We start from the raw sequence: 19,641 nt of genomic DNA, 5'->3' as shown, positions 1-19,641 counted from the left end.
GGCCATGTAGTCCAACCCTTAGGCTCAATGCAAGATCTGCCATGCAGGATGTAACTACAGCATCGCTAACAGAGGGCCACCCAGCTTCGGATTAAATATCAGCAGCAAAAGAAGCCCACCTCCTCCTGAGACTGTCTGTTCCACTGTTGAGCAACATGTACCGTTATGAAGCTATTTCTAACAGCCGAAATCTGCTTCCCTGCTATTTCCACCCACTGCTTCTAGTCCTGCCCTCAGGAGCAAAAGAGAACAAGTCTGCTCCATCTTCTACAAGAGAGCCCTTCAGTTATTTGAAGACTGCAACCATGCCTCCCCCTTTTATTCTCCGGGCTAAACGTAGCCTGATTATTCAAATGTTCCTCACAGGACGTTTCCAGACCCATCACTATCAGAGTCACCCTCCTCTGGACATGCTAACTCCTGCTTAAAATGCGGCACCCAGAACTGGACATCGTACTCCAGATGTGGCCTGACCAGCACTGGACAGAGTGGCATTATTACTTTTCTTGATTAGTGAAACTCATAATTGCATTTGCCTCTTTAGCGGCTGCATTGCCCTGTTGGCTCTCTCAGTTTACAATGCACACAGAGACACTCGGAACCTTTCCACATGTCTTGCTGTCAAGCCAGATCTCTCCCATCCTGTGTATTTGATTTTTACTTGTATTTTTAAACCCAAACACAGGACTTTACATTTATCTCTCTTGTCAGTTTTGGTCATGCTCCAGCCTGTCAAGATAATTTTGAATCTAGATTTTGCCATCTATGTCCTTAGCAATCAGATTGTTGAGAACCATTAATTGCTTACATCTCTTAGGCCTGGGGTAAGGACTTTCCAACATTTAGTGTATGTACAAGCACACACCCAATAGGTAATTCAAAATACATGATACAAATATTAAGCGCTCTACCTGTAGCCAGTCAAAAGCCAGCTACAAGGAAGCCTTTTCAGCACTGCTGAAAGAAGCTCAGCTTGGGGTCTGGCAAGGGTCCAAGGGTGGAAGAGACTTCTACAGTTCTATGCTAGCTGTGTAAGAAGAAGGAAGCTTCCATGCAGATGGTTTTAATCACGACTGTGGCTAGCATTAGTTAGGGTTTTCAGTTTAGGAAGACGCTAAGCTTCCTACAGGTGACATGCATCATTTCATCACCCTCTTCATTTTATTTCCTTTTACCAGGGTAGCAATACATTCTCCATACTTCCAGTGACACCTCCCACAACTGCAGCTACTGAAAGCTAGAGATGGGGACTTTTCTCAAACTGCGAGGTTCACTCTCGGCATTAGCAAAAGCTGCATTATTAGTTTCGCAGGAAGTGGGTGGGTTTGCTCTTTTTGCCTTCTACTCTGTTACAGGATATCAATCTCCATTTCATTACAACTTCATCCATTTAATAGATTCTCTGATTAGGAGTCCAGCAAAGGGATCACGGTCTCTTTGGACGCAAGGAAAATATTAAGTTTAATATCTCACAATTTCCTGGACCTCAGCTTTGCCCCTAATGACATCTCTAGGATGGTTCATGCAATTGGCATTCTATGTGTAAGATACACAAGTCTCCTTCACATTCGGATATTGCATGGTTAATTTAAAGGCAATTGAATAAAATGGTTTGGGTCGAGAGAAATAACCGCATTGAAGCAGCTATGCAAATGGCACAACCCTTTCGGATACTGAGAGCTGTGTCCTAATTAAGTCTGACAATACCGGAAGGTAAGCTACTTGGGTGCCTCATAAAGCAATGCCTTGATCTGTATCGTGGCCCAGGCTGTCACTTAAAATAAGAATTAGAAGTACTAAGGCCACTGTACCACACCAAGAGAACTCACATTAAAGCAGATTTCAAAGGATGTAAACTCACTGAATGGTGACCAAACGTAAACGGAGATTAATTTTGAGAACGCTTTCACAATTGCACACCATGAGGACAATAAGACATGTGATCACTGATGCAAGAAGGTTAATGAAGGGGATGACTACGGGATAGGACGGGGGGGGTGGAGGGAGAAGTGCGAAAAAGTCTCCTGAAAACATGGGGTGTACTTTAAGGATGGATCAGATAAAAGAAAGGTGAAGCCTGCATATAGGAACAGGAAGAGAGAAACAGAATGCCTACTCACAGTCAGACCAAACTACCATGATGACCCCACTATATCCAACCACACCCACATCACACAGCTTCTAAATTCTGAAAAGAAAATATGAAAATAGAAATATGCATGGGCGTGATGAAATAGAATTTGGCTTGTAATATAGAATGGTTGGGCTTTTCTAAGGGAAAAAATAGCAATAATTATAGACCCCTAAGGGAGGAACCATAGCTCAACAGCAACTACAGCCAGATTGGAAAGATCTAACTATCAGGTACAAGTTGGAATACCTTTTCTTTTAAAATGCACATGCAAAGCTAAGAGTTACAGCTTTGGAGATTCTTGGCTGGCCAAGAGAAATCCACAGAAATTTCCATAGCCAACAATAATTCTAGCACTAGCAGTTTCTAACCGCCATCCACCTTTTTTTGGCACACTAACGTCCCCAATATTTCATTTATTTTTGTTTCAGAAAGGTGAGGATAGGAAAGGAAATTATAAAAAACTTGAAATGTAAGAGGAATCCTGTTTACGGTGCAATTTGTATTTGTGGGTTCAGGGACAGAGGAAGCAACAGTTGCATTCTCCTCCTGGTGGCAATTCAGTAGTACTGAAATTCCCAAGACAATGTTGCATAGGCTCACTTTATGCTGTTGCTGGAGCATGAAATAAACAACGACTCAACTCAGATAATCCATCAACATGGAAAGCACTGCCCGACTGATTTCTCATGCTGAGTTAAACTAGCTAAATACAAAATCCAGCACACAGGAGAGCTGGAAGGATTTGCACTGCTTGCCAAGGGATTACAAGGCCAGAAAAACAATTAATCGATTAGACATTCTTCCACAGTTTCCTCTTTCAACAACACAGGCAATCCAAAACACATTTTCTCCACCTGAAATGTCGTGGGTGATACATATATGATTTAACTATTTTAAGCTTCTGTGTAGAAGAGGTAAAAAGAGAATGGGATAGATCATCAAAACCCAACCAGCAGCTGGAATTGTTTTCAAAATTTATGTTGTTTATTTTTTCCTTTAGCTTAGGACAAGTGGGAAATTAATCAGAATATCATCATTAATGTTAGCATATAATCATTAAATATTACTAAAAGATGCATCAATGTAATGTAAAAAGTACATCTTGAACCAATTTGCAAGACCAATACTATGTACCACCACCCTTCTCCTTCCAAATTTCTAGCGTGACTGGTTTTCTTAAGGCATAGATCTCTACAGTTCCCTTACTCAGACAGTCCAGAACAACACTGCAAGGACAAGGTATGCACTGCTGGGAAATTCCACTCCATAGATCCCCCTGTAGCTCTGGACCATGTAACTGCCTTTCTTTTGATTGGCCAGTTTTCCTGGCCTGTGCCCTAAGAACACAAAACCACCCTGCCTAGACAAACTATGTGCAACTGTCTCTTTATTTCTCATCTATCTCCTTCATCCATCCCTGACACCATATGACTCTTAAATTCCAATACACGCTTGCTTTCTGTGGCCATTGTGATGTGAAGTTTTGTCTTGCATTGCTCCTGAGCCCATCTCTGTTAAAGTCTGCTTTGGCTTGACCTTGGCTCTGAACCACTTAAGACACTCAGCCTTTTAGCATGACTGGCTTTGATGCAACCTTCAGCTCCGATTTCTTTATTCGATTCTGAGTGCAGTTGCTCCATCAAGTCTGGGTACCTGGTCAAGGTACTCACAGAATACATGAAAAACAATATCCTGAAGGAGAGCATAACTGATCACACACAAAACAGGAGGGGTCTGTGTGAAAATAAGGTACAGCAGAGGCAGGGAGCCTGTGGCCCTCCAGATGTTGTTAGACTCCCAACAGGCCCCAGCCAATAAGACCAGTCATCAGGATGATTCCTGGGGTACAGGTACACTGGTGCTTCATAGCTCAAGACAGAGCTACTCTCATGCATTTCTCATTTAGAAGTGGCAGAACTGTACCTTATCACATCTGGTTCTGTCCCCTCATTTTTGAAAGATGCCTGAAGGTGACGATGTCGCGTGAGGAGGTCATCCACTAAGTTCTGCCGCCTGTCCCCTTCGAGTTGTGTTCTGCAGGAACTGGGTTAAGGTTGATTGCCAGAAACAAATGACTGAACATCTAGACCTCATACTTGTGGTATTAAATCACAAATCAAGTACGTTATGACTTCCTTATCCAGTCAGGAAGAACCACATGCGTACCTATCAGTACAGGAAATACCATACTAGATCTATACCAGAGAGGCCAGAGTTAAAAAATATCTAAGTTCTGTTATGACTAAATAAGGATATGAGGTTATCTTGTCCTAGGCAGAGAACTGACGACAGACTACTATCATTTTTATAACACTTTTCCATGTGTAAAAAGTACTTTACAACATTTACCTCATTTTATAAGTCTATAAGACACATGGAACGTTTTAAAAACAAACAGCAAGGTGGCAAAAGTCATTAACTGTGCAGAATTATAGCAGAACTTATAGCAGAATTCAGACTCACACATGCAACTACCTAAGTGAGCATCGACTTTTAATACAACCACATGGGCACAGCTTTACACAGCCCATTCAGTTGCGTGTGTAAAGTGGGCCCCAGTTGGATATGACACAACATTTGCTGCAGCCCATTTAGTTAGGAGTGCCCTGAAGAAGTGCTTGCACATACAGAACAAACCCTGGAAATAAAATGGAAGATTGCAAACATTTCTTTTGTACCTGGGTTTTCCCCAAGTTGTTGGGGATTTTCTAAACACACACATATAAGCTAATGGTCTTGTTCCTTTTCCAAAACAGAATGCTGACCCACTCTTGTCTCACTGGCCTTCCTGGTATACAGCTGTTTACATGGATACATCTGACGTGTTGATACAGAGTGAAGCAAGAGGTCCTTCAGACGCTCCGTCTTTTCTTTGAGGTTTTGCAACAGTGACCGGATGGAAACATTGAGCTAAAAGGAGACAAGAGCAAAAGGGAAATAAGTGATATCAGCTCATCAGTGCTGCAATGAATTAGCAGATGGGACCATCCAGAAACACATAGAAATAAGCAAATAAAAACAGAGTATAGCTCATTATTACCCCATCAAAGTAGAGAAGAGTTACCTATGTAGGATAGTTTTTTTAAAAAATCCTATTAGAACTCCAGGCAGTTAATAGGAAGGTGCACTTACAAACTTACTCATGTATCTGAGTTGTTTTTGGCCCACTGATTTCCAGTTAAACTACTGCTTTTGTGAGCCAATGCCTTCTACAGCTTTCAAAAAGCAAGACATTCATGAAAAAGGAAGCCAGCTATATACAACAGGCTTGGAAAAGACCACTCAAGTTAGATCATTCCCCCCACCCTTAGGATCCAGCAAGAAACCCTATCCATTTTAATCAAAGAGCAACAGTCAGCCCTTGTAACAATACTATAGTGCCAAGGAGCCGCAGTAGACCCTGCATTGCTAGCCTGGTAAAGAATGCCAACCATCTTGGGAACAGAGAATGACCAGAAGAGGGCTACACTACATCCATCCACAGGGAACTGGTAATTTGTGGGGAATGTGGTGCTAAGCATTCATCAAGGACTTCATTCTGGGTCAGAACCTCAAGCGCACTCTTGAGGCAATCTACTGAAAGTCAAAGAGCAGCAAGTATTGCTAAGGTGACATAAGCTGACAGCTAACCCTGTTAAAGTCCAGGAACTCCCCAGAATTTCATGTCACTTTAATCCAAGGCAATGAAGCAATACCATCCACTCACAGGACCTTTCCCAGGTGACAATTCCTTGAGAACTAGCAGGTCCCACGACCGTCCACTGTCTTGTAGCACAACAATGGAAACATTAGCCCTGTCTCACGTACACATTTGATTTAAAAGCAAAAAAGGGGTGGATGGCAAATTTCACTAACGCCCCTACGCTAAGTATGTTTACTTGGACGTAATACCCACTGATTTTTTAAAATGGGATTTACTTCCAAATAAATCTTAACTTCTTAGGAATACAGATTTGCTACATCAGGGCAAGGTCGTTGGAAGAGGTTAAGAAAAGAAACAATTTTCTGTTTGTAGTCACAAACCACTAGCTCATTTCTGCAAAACAAGACCAGTATTAACTACAGGACTTGTGCAGACACCTAACTGTGCTCTTATGTCACTGTAATTCATAAGGGAAACATTCTTGAGAGATTTGCGTCCAGTGTGGACTTACATTTGCTTTCCACATTTTTTTAAAAAATGTATACATTTTACTGAGGAATGTTTCCAATCTTTCACACTCAGCGTTATCTACCAACAAAGCAAAGAGATGAGGAGGGGAAGGACTAGGAATAAGAATAAGTTTTCTTTTGTCTCTCATTTGGAATGGCAATAGAAATGCTTGATTTTCTCACTACATTTTTTAAAAAATGTCTTAGCGCATGAAAGTGGCAAAATCCCAGAAAAACAAGACACTGATGACATTTCCCCTACTTGGCAAACATGAGAAAAGAACATTTTTCTTCATTAAAACATTCCCTGGCCACAGACAACATGACTGAGCTGCTTAATGTTTTTCAACATCAGCCCATAACATCAGTTGTTATGGCAATAAATATTGCAATTGTTGGAAGCCTGTTTACACTGGACTCAAATGCTGGCTTCCTACCTGCTCACTGAGCAAGTGCCTCCAATTCTACTCACGTACAAACATGGAAAGTTTTCTTCAGGGAACCATTCGTCTACTGAGCAGTGTATTTTGTAACATGAATCACTGTTCCTACAGTATGGGGAGAGCGCAAAGGAACAATAGGTGGCCCTGAAACATCTGCACTTGGTCACTGCTCTAGTCACAGACACACATTTCAAGATGTGCATCTTTCTTTCATACTTCAGGTATCTACTAAGTGAAACACAGCTTTGTGAAACAAATGCTGCATGTGAAGTAGCCCTAAATTATTAGGGCTCATCATACCTTCTGGATTTTCCTATCATCTGAAAGTGTAAAGGATTTTGCAATTTTACATGAAGCAAGTCATTTCAGTCCAGATTATTGAATATTTTCTGACTTGAGCTGGGCCTTTACCTGACAGCTAGGGCTTAGCTTCCCTATTTCAGGATTAATAATACCATGGAAATGAGAACCTCTGCTTTGTCCCAACACTGGGTTTGTTCTGGTGCTGTTGCCTTCTCTCAGGGGACAGCCAAAAGCAATGACTTGACTAAGTGGTAAAAGAACTGCAGCAAATGTCCAGCTCACTCATTTTACCTGACAACAATACAGTTTCAAAGTGCCATGTCCATGTTCTGAGACAGAGGTGGTTATCTTACATCAAGAGCATCCTCTTTCCAACTGATATCATAGTATGTATCCTACCCTTACAAAACCAAACAAAATATTATTGTTTCAAAAATATTTATTCCAGTTTTTCTCTCACTCTGTCACTAGGACTGAAAATAGGTAACTATAATTTACAAATCCAGTACAATGCGGAGGAGTGGGGGCAGAATAAAATAGCTAGTTACTAATCTCTACAGGCTTGGTCTGTTAGAGCACTCAGCCTCAAAGAATCTGATGTGTCTTTTAAGGATAGGAGCTCCAGTCTTATAAGGCAGCTACCAAGATTACCTTTCAATAGATTTCAGGTGCACACAGCTTGCTCAGTCAAGAGGACACTGGCTGCTGATCTTAAAAGATGTAAGAGAAGGTAAAGCAAAGCTGGAAGGTGGTCCATGAATTATGCAGTACCTTAGTTGTACTTTCACCATTCCTCTGACATCGATTGCGTTCTTGAATTTTTTCAGCAACCTCTTGGGCAGTATGGCAAGTGGATTCATACATCGACAACCTAGAACAAGTTAATATATTTTAACTATTATACATACATTTCTGCCTTTATTGTTCATCAAAATATTCAATCTTTCACCACTGCTCCTCGATCCATAAAGATGCCTATTTCAAGTCAAGCTGATTGTTTCTGTATCAGGTTTTGAGGTTATGCAGTACCATGCATGTTATGATTCCATAGCTGGCAGTGCATGGACGGAAATAGTTCTATACCCTCCAGGGTGAGAGCCTGGGCTCACTCCAGGGAGAGCCAAGAGATGAGTATTAGATCGTTCAGTGAGAGTGTGACACAAGTCAATACTGCTTCATGTATTAGAAGTGTATCTTATTCTGTATGCTTGGCAATGACCTTTTGTGTGTGGGTTGAAAGTATGAGTAATTAATAGAGGTAATGTTTGGTGTAGCAAATGGTTGTAGTGGTTGTGTGAAATGGATGGTGAGTGAGATTGAATGAATGATTGCACATATGCTGTGCTGTTTGAAATTTTATATTATACTGCCTAGTAGTTTGCTCTGATTTTAAATTATGTTTATGGATTTTTAAAATGTATTTTGTGGTGCAAATCATTGGATGTGGTTTGTGGAACATACTGTGTATGTAGACTGCTTTCAGGTATTTTAGGTAGTAAAGCAGTCTATAGATGGAAACAAGAAATAAAACAAATATGGACAGCTTATACATAAAAAACATTCCTCCAAATTTAGAGCATAGCTAAAGAAGCTATCCCAACAAACATCCTATAGGGAAGCCAATATATTAATTGCAACCAAATTTTAGCAAGTAACAAGACGCAGGATGCTGAAACACTACTGAAGATTTTTAGCACATGGTCACAATTCATAAACAGCACCAAGGTAAGATATTTTATTTTATTTCTATCCCATCCTTCCTCCAAATGAGCCAAGGGGGCAACAAGGCCCCACCTCAAATCTGCTTAGGGGTCAAGAGAATCCCTGGAATAATGTACAATCAGTGTTTGAAACAGATTGAAAGCTAGGAGCTAAATGGCACCTTAAACCTAGATTATGGGCAAAACAATGTAATGTCTAGGCACACTTTTTTATAAGAATACAAACAAAGCTGAAAATGAATGAACTGCAGGAAAGATATTATGTTCATTTTTCACATGGCCTGGTCCTTCCCCTGCCCACCCCCCTAATATTCTTAAGAGGGTCTCTTCTCCAGTCTTCGGAGAGTAGCTGGAAGTGGGGAGGCAGACAAAGGTCCTTTCCTTCCACTCTGCAGTTTTAATCTGAAATCTTAGGCACAGTACTGCACCAGAACTCAGAAACAGCTTGTGCTAATGAAATTCCCTGTCGCAAAATGCACCTAGAACAATGGGAGTTTTGAACACTGTGTACAATGTACAGTGGAAGAAGATTGTTCCATTAGATAAGTGGAGAGGCTTGTGCTGACTGAGCAATCTCCTTAGTGCCACACTGAATTCACATGCAAACACTGTGGTCAACTTCCTCCTCTCAACAATAATTATATGTGGTTGAAGCAAACATACACTCAGTCAACCTAAAGAAAAAATAAAGCATCTCACTTGAAGTATTTATTGCTATTGTTATTGCCCTGGAAAGAATCCCTGTTCAAGTAAAGCAAACTATCTTGAATACTGTATCGTGAAGAAGTGTGCATGCACACGAAAGCTCATACCAAGAACTAACTTAGTTGGTCTTTAAGGTGCTACTGGAAGGAATTTTTTTTGTTTTGACTATGGCAGACCAACACGGCTACCTATCTGTATCTTGAATAGAATTCCAATCCCTTTTCAAACTTAGGGAGCATTGCTTTGTATCCCAAGCACAATGCAAAAGCCTTAACCAGAAGTGTTTTATCCAGCACAAGGAACATATAATTTATTTAGTTTTTTAATTCATTCTAGCTAAATATCTCATAATAGGCAAATAGGTTAGGGAATCCCCATCCCCAAAACAGATTGAGTCTACTACAAAGAAGTGTGAGTACTTAACGGAGGAGAAACTTGTCTCCTTCTGTTGCACAGTAGTACAACTATATTACACCTAAGCACTTGCCGTATCAAAAGAGGAATCAAACAAGGAAAAGCTAGGGAGCGAATGGAAAGAAGTTATCCCAGCAAAAGAATAATGGATACAAAAACTTATGGAATATGCCTAAATGGTGAAATTTACCGGAAAAATATGAAATCAAGATAACAATTTTTTTTATAAAAGAATGGAAATGGTTTATTGGATATTTACAAATAAACTGTAAACATATAAGAACTTTGACAGGATTATTGCAATAACCTGCAGTTCTATAAGAGTATATATTTAAAGCAGATGACTAAATGAGTAAATTAAGTTAATGTGGAAGGAAGTTATGATTGTAAAATTACTGAAATGTATAAAACTGAAAATCATAAATAAAATAATAAAAAAACAAAGAAAAGCTACACATGTGCAAATTCTCTCTGCTATACTACTATCCAAGTACAAGCCTTCCTTTGTATCCACGCTAGGTGCAGGCTTTTTTGTCTTCTATTGCTACAGCACCAAGGTGGAAGAAGCTGCACCTGTGAAAATTCTTCCATCTCTACAGCACTAGCCCCACAACTGATTCCAGAGAGGAGATGGGAGAGAAGAATGGTGAGGACAAAGGAGGAGAAACCTCATACTGTATTGCAGGGGGGACGGGGGTGCTGCGTTCCTGGGCTGCTACTCCCACTGCCCCTAACCATTGGCCATGCTGGATGAGGTGACAAGAATTGTGTGCGGGGCGGGGGGCGGAGAGGCTACCACAAGCACCTGGAGGGTCAAACTCTCCCCATCTTCTCTGGCCGATATCAGGCCCAGAGTGAAGCCCCCCCCCCCACTCCACCCCTTGGGTCAAAGGCAGCAGCCCCAAAGGGATACGCTGCACGGCTTCAACCAAGCGGCCTGCCCCCCCCCCCCACACACACATTTACCAGGGGTCTGGAGCCATGGCGGCGCCCGGCCACCCAAAAAGCCTGTATTCCGAGTTCAGTGCCTGCAGCCGTTCCTAGTCGGGTCAGCTGACAACGGCGTCCGCGAAGGCTCAGGCGACCAACGAGACGGAGGAAAGCGCGACCCTCGGAGGGGTCGAAGGGCGGGGCGTCGCTGAAAGCGAAAGAGAAAGGGGCGCCGGGTACAGAGGGAGAGGGCGGGAGGGGCAGGGCAAACGGAAACTGCGCGTGCGCGAACCTGCCCGTCAACTCGCGCTCAGCTTAAGGGGGCCACGCTGCAGCTTCTGGGATGCAGCGGGGCTTCTCCCCCTCCAAGGCATATAGGGCGTTAATACGGGCTTGAATGCCTACATGCGACTTGTCCGTGGGCATCGCCTGGTGAGGAATTCTGCGCGACGCGGAAAACTTGCACATTGGTTGCATTGGTAACAATTTGACCAAACTGCGGGAGGCAGTGGAAGACAGGGGTGCCTGGCGTGCTCCGGTCCATGGGGTCACGAAGAGTCGGACACGACTAAACGACAACAACAACAACAGCGCAGAATTCACCGTACCCGTTTTGTGTCCCCGAGCAGTCTGGCGCCACCGGGTTAGGCTCTCGCGGCACTGACTGAAATCACAAAGGGCTTATCCAAACTTATTTGCCCTTCTCTTTGCAGGCGCGGGTCTGAACCATAAAGCTCAGTGTCCCAAGTGTGTGGTTAGGTGGTTGTGGTGTTTCTGTTTTTTTGTTGCTTTTGCCTGCAGCTTTCCCCACTAAAACCCGCTGTTTAGCGCTCAGTCGGCGCAAACACAGATGCGGGTTTGCTGATGTTGTTTTCGCCGATTGAGTGCTAAATAGTGGGTTTTCACGGGGAAAGGTCCAAAGCAAAAAAGAAAAGGAAAAATAAAGGTGCTCAGAGATGGAGCTTTAAAGCGAGGACCATGCCTGGAAAGAGCAGATAAGCTCTAAGTATTACTGTTATTTATATCAACCCTGCTGGCTCATTTGGGATAGCGCTGACTATGCAAGAGCGATCACTGCAACTAAATCTTGCAGGCCCGTGGCTCATCTTGCTATTATATAACATCCCTTAAGTTATAAAGGGTTGTTCCTTTTTTATGTTATCACAGCTCCGTAGAATACTGCAGATCAGGGGCAGGGAGCCCGAGTCTTGCAGATGCTGCTGGACCATTGGCCATGTGGCCTGGAACTGATTAGAGTTAGCTTCCAACATCATTGTTGCATCTGCTCTACCTCTACTGTAGATTATTCTTAGTTCAGAACCACTCAGTCTACAGTTTTCTGCAGGACACACACCAATCTTGCTTCACAATCTCTCTCTTCTTCTGGCAACCTAGGCTGCAACATCTGAAGAGACTGCAAAGCTTGCATCATCAGTATTTGAATCACAAACATGCAAGGGAGTGATCAGTTAAAACTGTTGCCACACTCTTATTTTTAATTATGTTACTCCATTGCTTCTTGACAGGTCTAACACTCCTTTACAAATGACTCTACTATCCCCTGGTCCTGAGGCATGTTGCTTTCCTGATTGTTATTGCTGTTTTGTAATAATTGTTATTACTGTTTTTTAAAATTACATGTGCTAAGATCTGCTAATCTAGGGCTCACAGCCACCATAACGGAGGCTAATACATAGTGTGACTTGGCCCTTGTCCTGTGCTTTAAATAGCAGCATGGCATGCAAAAAATTAGTTGGTGAAGCTTTTCTTGGCATGGAGATAAACTTACGGTAAGTGATGGCACAGGAAGCATCCCAGCCGGAAGAAAGCAATGAACTATGTAAAGTCTATCCCAAATCATAAATATGATTTGACTTATGCTGCTGTAATAATCGTGAGCTGCAAACTGCTGCAGAGAAGAAAATTTATGTTCATTAATAAAAAAAATTGTGTGTGTAATGGAAAACTAAACACAAATAAATGCTTTTTTGATAATTTACTATTGCTACTAACCAGCCCTGCAGAAAGATAACATTATTGTGCCAATTAATAAAAATATATTGACATTGTTTGTTTTCTGTTAGGTGGTGTGGCTGGTGCAGTGCACACAAAAATAGAGTTGATAAAGAGACAGGACAAAGACTAAGGGAGTGGGCACAGTTCACTAAATGTGGGTCAGGAATAGGGAGTATGCAAGAAGGTCCTTAACATGTACCATATGGCACCAGTCTAGTTAAACTTTGATGAGTCCCCAAATGTTTTGTAGAAGAAAGGAGGAGAGTTGATGATTTCAGAAAGGCAGTAGGAGTGCCACTTCCACCCTCCTCCCAGTCTCCCTCTTGTTGACAATAGCCTAACATTACTTTATCTCCTGCTCAATTTATGTACATCAAGCTGTTATCAAAGGCACTGTTGTTGTTGTTGTTTGTTAAAGTGATAATACTAGGCAGAAGAAATGCTTACAAGGTTTATTTGATGCTCATGCTTCAAAAGAATAAACAGATTTACTGCTTCTAACACAGCCAGTATGTTGTGCATTAACAGTGGTTAACATCCAGATATCACTGAAGGCTGAAATCCTATGTATACTTAAAGGTAAAGGTAAGGGGACCCCTGACCATTAGGTCCAGTCGTGACCGACTCTGGGGTTGCGGCGCTCATCTTGCTCTATAGGCCGAGGGAGCCAGCATTTGTCCACAGACAGCTTCCGGGTCATGTGGCCAGCATGACTAAGCCGCTTCTGGCGAATGAGAGCAGCACATGGAAACACTGTTTATCTTCCCGCCAGAGCGGTACCTATTTATCTACTTGCACTTTGACATGCTTTCGAACTGCTAGTTGGCAGGAGCAGAGACTGAACAATGGGAGTTCGCCCCGTCACAGGGATTCGAACCGCCGACCTTCTGATCGGCAAGCCCTAGGCTCTGTGGTTTAACCCACAGCGCCACCCTATGTATACTTACTTGGGATTAAATCCCATTGAACTCTAGGACTGGCATCTATGAAAACATGCACAGGTTAGAGATACAGGAGAGGACTGCACAATTCATTAGTTGCAAACAGCATATCGTACTCTGATCACTTGAGGCTTCAGAGTCACTGCTATGGACTTAGACTGGGGAGACTTGGATTCAGATCCCCACACAACCAGAAAATTTACAGGGCGGATTATATCCCAACCTACCTTACATTACAACAGAGGTTTCGTTAGGCCACAGCCACCTTTTCCTGTGCCTGATGTCATTTATGTCCCTAGCTGTGGGAAACTTCAAGCAACAGCTGTAATGAAGAATCAGGAGCACACACTGTGCTCCCAATTCTTCCCAATTCTTCCTGTGAATAAAAAATCTGCTTCTTTTTCAAGTCAGTACCTTTTCATGTTTCCCTGTATGGGACATTCCTGGATTATTAGGTTGTTGTGAGAGAAAAAAGGGGAGAACCATGTATGCCATCCTGAGCTCCTTTGGTTAAATAATGAATAATATTGGCATGCCTTAATAATTCTGCAATAAGAGTTTTCAACACATAAACTTAACATTTACAGCCATCCATGGCAGAAATGTCCCATGCAAAGACCTTAGCTCCATGTGAAAAGGAGGGACAGTAGGCCATGGAGGGGGATGTACACTGAAAAAGGTTCGTGTTGTGTGTGTTCAGAGTAGAGTGTGTAGTCCTCATGGTGGATGGAAGTGGTGCATTGTGCCAGTCACTGAGCACAGAAAAGGGTTAAACAAGCATAAATGGATACCTATTAAATCATGGGTGTCAAATACCCTTTGTATGTGAAACTCTCGCACCTTATCTTCGGTAAGCCTCCTGTTTCAGCTTAATCGTATCATCATGTGGCAGTCCGCTTAAGTACATTCATGACAATCAAGAAGTTAATAATCATTAACAGGGCATTTTGGCATCCCTCTGGTGCTTGAAAGCAACCAGTCAAGAGTTTAACAGCAGCAATGTTTACAGAAGTGAACTATATCCTCAGTTCACATATTTTGGCATCTGCTGCTGCCTTCTTGCAACATTCCCATCCCATTGCTCATTTCCTGTAGTAAGGTAAATCTATGTTATTTTGCTGATGCTTTAGAAATAGGTAAACAAGTAAAAGCAACTGCTTTAGGGTGTACAGTGGTACCTCAGGTTACATACGCTTCAGGTTACAGACTCCGCTAACCCAGAAATAGTGCTTCGGGTTAAGAACTTTGCTTCAGGATGAGAACAGAAATCGTGCTCTGGCGGCGCGGCAGCAGCAGGAGGCCCCATTAACTAAAGTGGTGCTTCAGGTTAAGAACAGTTTCAGGTTAAGAATAGACCTCTGGAACTTATGAATTAAGTACTTAACACGATTTACCACTGTACAAAGTATTTTACACTTACAGCCACACTCCATGTTATAGTAAATGATGTTGCACTGGTGCGGGGGGGGGGGGGAGAGCTGCCATGAGGACCTCTGATCAGGATCATGGCCTGAGAAAGGGAAAGAGACCTTAACTCTCCCTCCCCATCATGGTCTCAACAAAACTTATTCATCTGAAGCTGCTACTTGTATTGTGAGGGAAGGGTGTAGCTCAGGGATACATGCCGAAGGCCCCAGGTTCAAATCCTGATATTTCCCAGTAGGGTTGGGAAAGACTTCTGTCTGAAGTTATGGAGAACATCTGCCAGTCACAGTGAAGAAGAAGAAGAAGAGTTTGGATTTGATATCCCACTTTATCACTACCCGAAGGAGTCTCAAAGCGGCTAACATTCTCCTTTCCCTTCCTCCCCCACAACAAACACTCTGTGAGGTGAGTGAGGCTGAGAGACTTCAGAGAAGTGTGACTAGCCCAAGGTCACCCAGCAGCTGCATGTGGAGGAGCGGAGACGCGAACCCGGTTCCCCAGATTACGAGACTACCGCTCTTAACCACTACACCACCCTGGCCCTCCGCACCCATTTACCCACAGGATAAGTCTATAGGCTTGCAGCTAATGGTAGATGCAACCAAAACCCAAAGAGGGCAGAGCCGGCAGGCTTGTACCAGTAACTCTTTTACTTCTTTCTCCTTCTCACTCAGTGTGGTCCAGAGATCAAGAGTGGGCCACAGCATCTGCTGGGCCACTTGAAATGAGTCGGTGTGTGGGTGTGTCACTGATTACCCATCACAAGTGTAGACAATGCTGAGCTAGATGACAAAAGGTGGTTGATACTCTCCAACAAGCCTTCTATGAGCCGCCTCCTAGATGTAAATAGCACTGCACAGCACCTCTTTCAAGGAGGCTAGGCCTATTGACCTGATGGCTGACGACAGATCGTTTGAACCAGCATCTCCCACTTTGACAATCGAAGCCCAGCAATCTTAATCCACTTCCCTTACTTGATCCTCCCTCTGAACTGAATTCATGACTGGTCTATCCCTATTCCTCCATGTATTCATAAACAACCTTCATTTTGTTTTATTTAGGCATTTCTGCACCACACAATCGGCTGTGTGCTCTGGACGGTTCACAATTGAAAATCAATAAAATGCAAGTACAGGACTAAGAACAATCCATGCAGAAAAGCACTGCCAGCTCAAAGTTAATAAAAAGCAACAGGAAACCACCCGACAGCATAAAATCAGTAAGCAGCACTTAGGAAATAGCAAGTGGAAGGCAAAATAGTTCTAAGGACTAAAATAATGGGGTGTAATATTTATCTGGAGAGCCATTTGATAATGGGAGACTTGATTTGGAAATTCTCTTGTCTGCTTAACATAGGAGAATACTGTTTACTGGCTTTGGCAAGGAGCTCTTTCTGGTCAGTCTATTTTTGGACTTCCCTGCTCTTCCTCATTAATTCTTCAATAAACGATTTTTCCTCACACTCACACCCTGGAATCACAGAAACAGTGAAGCTTCTCCTTTGCATGTCCATCATAATTTATAGAATGCAGGATGATTTGTTTTGGTAAACAAAGGGCAGGATGCTGATTAAGCTTCACAGGACAGGAGAGGCATTATTAATCCAGAATGATTGTCTGCTCACTTGACAGTAACAATAGACACATCAACCACAAGAAGAAAAATCTTTGGTGCCCTTTTCATGAGTTAAATGACAGTATTTATTTTACTCATCAGTTTTTACATTGAAAGCTGAACCTCAGAGATTATGACACACCCAAGGTCACACAATGGTTTGCACATAGTGATGTAAACCATAGTCCATTAATCTATGGTTTATTAAGCCATGGCTTAGTGTTCTGTGTAAATCCAGCCCAGCAGAGTAACTATTGTTTATTAACTATGTTTAAAGGTTGCCCATTAAACAATGTTTGTAGTTGGTTCATAAACCTTCATTAATGTTAATCATAGCTTAGCGTTACATGTAACCACCTCTTTAAAAAGGAAATTATAGAAGGCATAAAAAGTATACATTTTCCACTGAGCCACCACTACCCAAAAGCTACAGAACTGTGACTAAAGGGTGGTGAATTTATTTTTTTTCAAACCCTCCCAAGGCTCAGCTGTTATCATTGGTGCTTTTAATTGCTCTATGATGTAATAAACAATATTTAAGTGATTGATGCCTCAGCTTTAACTATGGTTAGCATTAAAACCATGGTTTAGTATTCTGTGCAAACCAACTCAATGAATCCATGCTGAGCATGATTTATTCATTCTATTTTTATCCCTCCATTCCTTTAAGCTGTGCAAGCCCACAGAAAAAGGTACCATATTCAAAAAGACCAACACAACAGGAAGCACTGGTTCTTCCTTTTAGCCTTGGCTTGAAAATTTGAGCAATGGCTTGAACTTTCATGTGCCTGGTTTAATATGCGATGTTAGGTCAGGAAAGCTGCGTGTCATTTGCCTAAAACAGTTTGGTGGGCCAACCTTCAAGGCCTGATGGATGACTAGGAATTTGAACCTAGATCTCCTTGGTCCTAGTCCAACACGCTAAACACTACAGCACAGTAGAATGGTATCATTCAAGGCTCTTGTCCCAAGCTAGCTACCGAACCTTATTTTACCCAGATGTTAAGTCTCACTGAATTCAATAAGATGAGCAGATCCTTAACTCAGTGTGCACTGGACTTTGTGGGGAGGGGGCTTTGCTGCTGCAGAAGCCCACACTGCACCCATAGGAAGCATGGTAGAGCACACACTATTATTGCTATTGGCCATAATCATTGTGAGGTCCTAAAAGAGCAGGGGCAATTGTGGAAACAGCATATCCAACTATGCCCCCCTCCTGGCTTCCACCCTGGCCACACTGCATATGTCCCTGTTAGGTTTGCTTCGTTACTTTCCATAAATGTGCATTGGGCTGTATCCTTCCTACAACCAAGCCCACTGGATTATCCATGTCACTGTCAGGACACGTACATCATGAAACACTGATCAACTGATTACTCTGCTAGTGGCAGTAGTGTCTTCTCTCTCTCCCCCCCCCCCCCCCGTAGTAGAATTGGTCTTAACACACCATGCAGCAGTTTTCTGTTTCCGCTTCACTTTTCTGAACCCTTTAGCAAAGTGGATTGAAGAAGATGTGGGGCTCAATTCCTGTCTTTGCACATTTGACATGAAGTAATCATGAAATATTCATCATGTTCAGCTGCATTCCTCATTGGGAGGGAATGGGGCCTCTGCATATTTCATTTCTTCCCCATTAAATTTTAAGAAAGAGTGATCCCTTGCTCACAATTCTTTAATTAGTTCTTTTTATCCACCTCCATTTGGCTTGCTTCGATTCATCTAGAAGAAGGCAACCTTCCAGATTGCTGCATGTCAAGAATATGCGAGGAAGAATGCATTTTGGCACTCTTCTCAATGTAGGCTTGGTCAGCGGCACTTACTTCTGAGTAAACATGCAACAGATCAGGATGCACATGATGCAAACTCAAGAGTGTGGTTGCAGCAACAAGAACTTGTGGGGCAGAAATTAGTTTCATTGTTTGGGGCCATTAGGTAGCAACAGGTGCCACTTTTATTTAACTAGTCTCATTCCTGTTCTCTTAACATCAGCTTGATGTATAAAAATTAGAAGATGATAATGTTTATCTCTACAGGCTATGAAATGCTCAGCCAATTAAGATTCTGTTAAAGGCACAAACATATACCAGACTGTGTTTTTCTGGTCAGCTCTAGGGATAGAAATGAATGGTTTGAAAATGTTTGCAGGGAGAAGGTTGTGCTGTGATTAGGAGGGATGGAATACTGTTGCATACCACCCTAATCCAGATTCCAGGGGTTCCATGCAAGTACCCAGGGTTCGGTTTCCTCAGAATGAGGGACAGCAGAGACTGTGGTATCTCTATGATACATGGTTTATTTATGCATATATACAACCTGCAGATCGATGTATTACACACATTAGCAGCAGGAGGGCACTCTGATGGCGAATAATTCCCAATCATTATATTCCCATCCTAACAGTCCCACCTTCTTTCTCAGTGCAAGTATAGCAGTCACTTCAGAACTTGTCCTGCTTTCCTAGGTTAGACAAAACTCAAACAACAGCCCTGTGCTTATTATATTCCACTCAAAATTAAAACTGTTTATACATATAACTTTAAAGAACATTGAAATGACATTCTTTGCCTTGGAGAATTCTGGGCACTGTAGTTTACCTCTCACAGTTACAATTCCCAGCAACCCTTAACAAATCACAGGGCCCAGAATTCTTTGAGGGAAGGCATGAGCTTTGAATGTGCTTTAAAGGTGTAGTGTGTATGCAGCCTGTGTAAACAAAAGGCCTCCTCTGTGTAGCTCTGTGGTACATTTATAACAGCTTCCCCCTTTGTTTTTATACACTCTGAACCTCACAGCTTCGTCAATTAAAATACTTGGCATTCACTGTTCACATGATTCTATTTCTA

The 19,641-nt window shown here is 42.3% G+C and overlaps 1 protein-coding gene across 1 annotated transcript in view; it reads right to left on the bottom strand.

The window, feature by feature from the left end:
- STX8 (syntaxin 8) overlaps positions 1–11,041 on the bottom strand; it is a 74,963-nt gene extending 63,922 nt beyond the window's left edge. The window contains exons 1-4 of the mRNA XM_083725960.1: positions 10,839–11,041; positions 7,804–7,903; positions 4,950–5,044; positions 4,058–4,168 (exon numbers count right to left, since the gene is read on the bottom strand). Coding sequence (XP_083582086.1) covers positions 4,058–4,168; positions 4,950–5,044; positions 7,804–7,903; positions 10,839–10,855 — 323 coding nt within the window. The 5' untranslated portion in view covers positions 10,856–11,041. The remainder of the gene's footprint in view (positions 1–4,057; positions 4,169–4,949; positions 5,045–7,803; positions 7,904–10,838) is intronic.
- Between the last annotated feature and the right edge of the window lie 8,600 nt (positions 11,042–19,641).

The sequence above is a fragment of the Podarcis gaigeae genome (genome assembly GCF_964106915.1).
Source record: "Podarcis gaigeae genome assembly, chromosome: 2".
NCBI lineage: Eukaryota > Metazoa > Chordata > Lepidosauria > Squamata > Lacertidae > Podarcis > Podarcis gaigeae.
The sequence above is the reverse complement of the archived record's forward strand: the minus strand, read 5'-3'. Positions and strand labels throughout refer to the sequence as shown.